We start from the raw sequence: 6,415 nt of genomic DNA, 5'->3' as shown, positions 1-6,415 counted from the left end.
ATAAAGGAAGAAAAGAAAACTCATTGACTAAAATGACTTATATGTACAGGTGAGCAAATGTACCCCATCATTCTACTGTTGACTGCTGGAGAGCCCCAATTCATTTTTAACAGAAATGAAAATCTGCTGGGGTAAAAACATTGTGTTAAATGACAGAAGCTGAACACTGAAATATTACATTTTCTACTGTACAATTTGCTTCAACATTTGAAATCTTATTTAAAGTGAGTTTTTTTAAACCCAGAAAAAATATGATAAACAGAAGCTAAATCCAAAGATGTTGACAGATATATCATTCCTTAATGCTGAAGTTTTGAAGGTGAGATGCGGGAAGCACGGAACTAGGAAGAAGAAAATAAATTCTTTGGCAAGTTAAGATTCCTGACATGACTGTCTTGTAATAAGAACAAAAACACGCCCACAGAATATAAAAAGAAAGCAGTTGACTCTAAGCTTTAGTGACTTAATGCAGCAGCTTGAAGTCCTAGGTGGATCAGAAAGACAACTTTGGAGTAAAAGCTGAGCTTCATTACAGGTAATCTTATTTAGAAATTCTATGGAAAATTTTTTTTTTTTCACTTTGTTTTAACTTTTTGAATATGTCTTTTCACTAATATAGAACATTTGTTATTTCCTTAGGGATGAATAAGTTTCTCTGCCTATTGGCTGTTGGTCTAACCCTAGGCTTGCAATGCCAAGTGGATGCCAGTGAGTAGCTTTCTTCTTTGGATACCTTAGAGACAAACAAACATAACATTTTTCTGATAAGTTCCAGAGAGAACTACCAAATGTTTTGTCATACACCTCTTATTTATATAAACACACTTATATATTTTTTACTTTGGAAGTTGTCTTTGGGTTAAAAGTAAACTTAATTATAATTTAATGATATCACATAACCAATTAATTGTTAACTAGAAACTAAAGAATTTGATTTTGCTTAATTCAGAACGCCATTTGAGCCACACTTTCATTGAAAAATGTGTGAATAAGGCCAAAGCCAACGTGGATGCAGCCTATACATACTCCCGCCAAGTGTGAGTATAGAGCCCTATCCCTCTGTTTTTCTTTTGCTGCTTAATTTTGAAGCAAACACTCTCTAAAAGATGTGGTTGAATATCTCAATTCCATATACAATACAGGAGTATTGATCGAGTAAGGAGAAATGCAGCAAGCCCGGCAGATGTCCTGAGACTCCTGAAGCAGCCCAATGGACCATCCAGGGAGGCAGTGCGAGCTGCAGACTACATGGACAACACTCTGCATTTGATCAAGAGGACTCTGTCAAAACGTCACAAACGTTCCATCAATGCCACAGGTTGGTGTTTATATTTTTCTCTAAGGCAAGCTGGCATAACTGAAAGTGAAAGCTAACATCAGTTTTATTTATTCTTCTATTAAGACCTGATCTCTGAGGGGGACCTGGAAGTGATTGCCAGATTGACAGGCTGCTCTGCTCAAGTCAGGAATGTTCACTGCAGTGATCTTCCCAACCTGAACAATTATCGCACAGCAAACAGCATCTGCAACAACCTGTAAGGAAACTATTTATTATAGTATTTTAACTTCAAACTACTGATAGCCAGAACTAACTGTCACATAGAAATCAAAGCAGCAAGAGCTACTACAGTACTGCAATTTAATATAGTTTGGGAAGGTGGTGTTAAGGTTTGGGTTTATATTTCTGTGATATGTCAGAGCCATTTAAAAAACATTCAATTATCCAACTCAGGTTTTATTGCTCTCCTTTATAGCGAAAACCCTCGTTGGGGTGCCTCCAACATCCCGTTCCTCCGCTGGGTAGCAGCGGAGTATGAAGATGAAATCAGTTCCCCGAAAGGCTGGACCCGCTCCCAGGCAGTTAATAACCACATTCTTCCCTTGGTAACCACCTTTAAAGCAGCTTTACTGAAAAAAAAATCTACAATTTATCAGTAGACTTAGGATACTCAAACCCATCTCTGTTGTCTTTGTCTTGTCCTCAGGTGAGAAATGTGTCCAACCGTATCCTGTCAACAGCAAACTCTGAAGTGGACAGTGACCCCCTTTACACCCACCTGGTCACAATCTTTGGCCAATGGACTGACCATGACCTCACCTTCACCCCTCACTCTCCTTCCATAAGATCATTTAATGACGGCATTGATTGTGAACACAGCTGTGCCAACACAGAGCCATGCTTTCCCATAGAGGTCAGTGTACATGCATTTTTTTTCATTATTTTGGAATAGAATAGAATTCAACTTTATTGTCATTACACTGTCACAAGTACAAAGCAACAAAATGTAGTTTGCATCTATCCAGATGCAACTATACAGGATATAAATATTTATTTATATGTGTACAGACACTATGTATATATATGGATTATAAATGAGATATATAAAAAGAGAGTAGTTAGGATATGGATTATATATATATATATATATATATATATATATATATATATATATATATATATATTTATTTTGGGGTTAAACTACAGGATAAATGATGACAGATAACAGCAGATAAATCAAATATTCACAGATTATATACAGCTATGGCTGGGAAGTACGTGTAAGTGGTGTTGGATCCGTAGGTTGTTATTAACAAAACCTTAAAATACATTTAAAGCATTAAATCATAACAGTATCCTTTTATCTGAACAGTTTCCCCGTGATGACCCCCGAGGCCACCCTGAGGAGTGTATGCCATTCTCCCGCTCTGCACCAGCTTGTGGTTCTGGTAACACAGGACACATCTTCGGAACACCCACTGTTCGCCAACAACTCAATACCCTGACTGCCTTCATCGATGTGGGTCAGGTCTATGGTTCTGATGACAGCAAAGCTCGACTTCTCCGGGACTTCAGTACAGATGAGGGTCTGTTGAGGGTCAATGAAGACCATAGAGACAACGACCATGAACTCCTGCCCTTCACAACCATGATGGCCAACATGTGTGCCACAAGGCGAAAAATGACCAATGATGACAGTGCTGAGGAGGTGTTTTGCTTTCTTGCTGGTAAGTCTCTTAAAAAATATCGATTTTTTTTAAAAAATCGGTAAGGACAAAGCATGCCTCAATAACTGAACATTTTTTGTTTGGTTTGGAAGTAATTTGGTTTAATTTGACCTTAAAGGCGATGACCGTTCCAATGAAAACATCGGACTGGCCTCTTTGCACACTCTCATGATGAGAGAGCATAACCGTCTGGCCCGTGCCCTCCATCAGCTCAACCCACAGTGGGACGGAGAAAGGCTCTACCAGGAAGCACGCAAGATTATGGGAGGGTACATGCAGGTAAGAGATAGGAGAAGGAGCCGAGATCTGTGAAAAAAAATTTCATATCACAGACATAGGGCCACAGTTATGTGTATACATATAGATTAAATTAAGACAGATCTACAGGGTTAAATGTGTATACTAAAACCTCAACAAAACTCAACATTCTCCAGCATGACCAAATGGCTTCTAAACAGTTCAGATAACTAAAAATAGGCTGTAATTGAAATTTCAGCATTGTTTAAGACCAGCAACTGTTATCACTATAAAATTAATTCTGTTCTTCTTTTGTATTAAAGGTTATCACTTATAGGGACTGGCTTCTCCATATTGTTGGTCCAGAGGCCATTTCCAGCCATTTGTCCACCTACCCTGGTTATAATGACCAAATAGATCCGAGCATCTCCAACGTTTTTGCCACAGCTGCCTACAGATTTGCTCATGTGATGGTTCAGCCCTTCATGTTCCGTCTTGATGAGAATTATGAGGAGCATCCAAATTATCCCAGCGAGCTGCTGCACAGAACCATGTTTGCTCCTTGGAGGGTTGTGTTCGAAGGTAAGATCTTGAACTTCTATCACCTCCTGATGGATGCAAATGAACTTGAAAAACATACTAAATGTTTCCAATGTCTCTTCAGGTGGATTGGATCCAATTGTGAGAGGCCTTATAGGTCGCCAGGCAAAGCTGAACACACAAAGTCACATGTTGACTGAGGAGTTGAGGGACAGACTGTTTAAATTCTCTGTAGAGCTGGCTCTGGATCTGGGATCTCTAAACCTTCAGAGAGGAAGAGACCATGGACTTCCTGGTATTTACTAATTATTAATGAACAATTTCTAATTCAGCCTTCCTATAGCTCTGGCTGAAGTCATTTCCACAGTTCACACATTATGGTTTACCCTATTCCTTTCTATTTTAGGCTACAACAAATGGCGAGAGTTCTGTGGCCTGTCACAGCCAAGGACTCTGAGTGAGTTGGCTGAGGTGATGAACAACACAGACTTGGCTCAAGCACTGCTGGACCTGTATGGTACACCTGAAAACATCGACCCATGGCTGGGAGGTGTAGCTGAGCCATTTGTCCGTGGAGGAAGAGTGGGACCCCTGTTTGCCTGTCTGATATCCACTCAGTTCCAGAGGATCCGTGAGGGAGACCGGTTAGTGGACAGATATTGACTAAACTATGATCTAAACATCACTGCATATTGTGTGTTTTTTATATCCTCGAAAACTAAACTAAGACAATGTGTCTCATGTCAGGTTTTGGTGGGAGAACAATGGTGTCTTCACAGATGCACAGAGGCTAGCCCTGAGGGACTCATCTCTGGCCAGAATTATCTGTGACAACACAGGTATCACTGAGGTTCCTGAGAAACCTTTCCTGTACCGACCCCGAGGTTCTGGATACACCCAGTGTGATGACATCCTTACATTTGACCTCAATCCATGGAGGGAGGGTGGTATGTTTGCATAACATATTCTATCAACTAGTGCCTCTTGGAAATTTCACATATGAGATATACATTGATTTCTTTCTCTATCTGAAGGTGCAGAGGAACCACAATCACCAACAGGTAAAAAATTCAATTTACAATTGATAGCTGTTGTTACTGATGCTCTATTATCACTTTAAAATACAGTTATTTTCCTTATGTACGTGTTTATTTCAAGTTTACATAGCTCAAACAATTAGTATTCATGTGATTAACCTTTGCTTTTATATCTTCTCATTTCATTTTTGACAATCTGATAAAGATGGAGGAGTTACAGTTAAATATCTACCTATGTTTGTCTGATTTATGAATAGTTAGGTTGATAATTTTCTTTTTTTTTTAAACAGATCTAATACACATGTTTTAGTTGTGTGAAAAATAAAAATTTTTGCTTTGCTTTATTCCCGTTAAAGGTCAACGTGGGCCTCCCGGACCAGCAGGTAAATGCTCAACATCTTTTTGAAATTATATTCAATGTTTCTTATGCAGAACAGGTTGTGATATACTATACTTCATGTGCAATGTGATGATGATTGTGTGGTTTTCTGTACAGGACCCAGAGGACCTCCAGGTCCACCAGGACCACCGGGACCCCCCGGCACAGCTGATAGAGTTGCCTTCTCTGTGCGCCTCGGTAACAACTACCCCAAAGCTGGCAGCCCCATCCCGTTCCATGATGTCATCTACAATGGACAGAACAGCTATGACACCAAGACCGGCTTTTTCACCTGCGAGCACCCAGGAGTCTATGAGTTTGAGTTCCACTGCACCATCTATGGGAGCGCGGCCAGCGTGGATCTTCTTCGTAACGGACAGCTAATTCTGCACTCATTCACCACCCGCCAGAGTGGCTACATCTCAGCCAGCGGCAGCACCTTCATCAAGCTGGAGAGGGGAGACAGGGTGTGGCTGGTGGCCAACCATGGAGGCAACGGACTGACCGGAGACAGCTTCTTCTCTGGTCATCTGCTGTTCACTGAGTAGAAGAACATTAAAGCACTCGTGAAGTTTGCAAACAAAATTAAAACACTTAAAATGAAGGAGTAAAATTTCTGTCATTTCTGTATCCTCTTGTGAATGTTTATAACAAATATTAAAATGCATTGCTGATGATTTATTTTTCTTGTGAATAAAAATTCACACTGATATTAGAACTGAAACATGCAAGCTGAATAAATGTATTTGACTGCATCATGTTTACCTTGTTAAATTGTGATCTCTGGTATATTAGTTGTTTGATAATTATTACTAATCATTATTAGCATTTCTTTGATTGAAAATCTACAATAAAGGTCTCCAATCAACCATCTCATTTGAATTTCCTTTTTCCATATACCTTAGATAACAACAGGAAAACTTAAAATCATTTCCTTAAAGAGCGCAATACATTACTACTTTGTAGACAATAGTGGCCTTTATTTAGTCTTTAAAAACAGACAGGAAACGTAACAAACAGCAAACAGGAAACGTGACTGTAGAGAGGGGAAATTCATGCGGCAAAGGTCAGCAGGTCTGGACTTGAACCTGTGGTAGCCACGCCGAGCACCGACACCTCTGTACAAGGTTGTGCACTTGACCCTTATGCTAACACTGCACAACAATACATTAATAATAATAATTTTATACTAATATTCCTTAAACATAATTGACAT

General features: G+C 39.5%; 1 protein-coding gene across 2 annotated transcripts; it reads left to right on the top strand.

Moving 5' to 3' along the window:
• The first annotated feature begins 382 nt into the window (after positions 1-382).
• Positions 383-6,075, top strand: LOC119790152 (eosinophil peroxidase-like). 2 transcript variants are annotated; one of them, XM_038295537.1, is made up of 17 exons: positions 383-535; positions 640-708; positions 950-1,037; positions 1,143-1,318; positions 1,403-1,535; positions 1,755-1,884; positions 1,986-2,192; positions 2,652-3,006; positions 3,125-3,285; positions 3,567-3,825; positions 3,908-4,078; positions 4,190-4,427; positions 4,531-4,730; positions 4,818-4,844; positions 5,026-5,040; positions 5,177-5,203; positions 5,317-6,075. In XM_038295537.1, the coding sequence occupies exons 2-17, from the start codon at positions 642-644 to the stop codon at positions 5,745-5,747; spliced, it is 2,685 nt and encodes an 894-aa protein (XP_038151465.1). In that variant the 5' UTR covers positions 383-535; positions 640-641; the 3' UTR covers positions 5,748-6,075. The 2 variants fall into 2 exon arrangements, with proteins under 2 accessions (XP_038151465.1, XP_038151466.1); XM_038295538.1 differs by lacking the exon at positions 5,026-5,040 and having other exon boundaries at positions 384-535.
• Positions 6,076-6,415: the final 340 nt, after the last annotated feature.

This window comes from Cyprinodon tularosa, unplaced genomic scaffold (assembly GCF_016077235.1).
Source record: "Cyprinodon tularosa strain WSP-4 unplaced genomic scaffold, ASM1607723v1 ctg356, whole genome shotgun sequence".
NCBI lineage: Eukaryota > Metazoa > Chordata > Actinopteri > Cyprinodontiformes > Cyprinodontidae > Cyprinodon > Cyprinodon tularosa.
This window is presented reverse-complemented; position numbering and strand designations above follow the sequence as displayed.

Excerpts from the sequence above, each read along its gene's own strand:
- LOC119790152 (XM_038295537.1), top strand. The coding sequence starts at position 642 with ATGAATAAGTTTCTCTGCCTATTGGCTGTTGGTCTAACCCTAGGCTTG. Across the intron at positions 1,038-1,142 it reads TATACATACTCCCGCCAAGT|GAGTATTGATCGAGTAAGGA; the intron begins GTGAGTATAGAG and ends TATACAATACAG. Across the intron at positions 2,193-2,651 it reads AGCCATGCTTTCCCATAGAG|TTTCCCCGTGATGACCCCCG; the intron begins GTCAGTGTACAT and ends TTATCTGAACAG.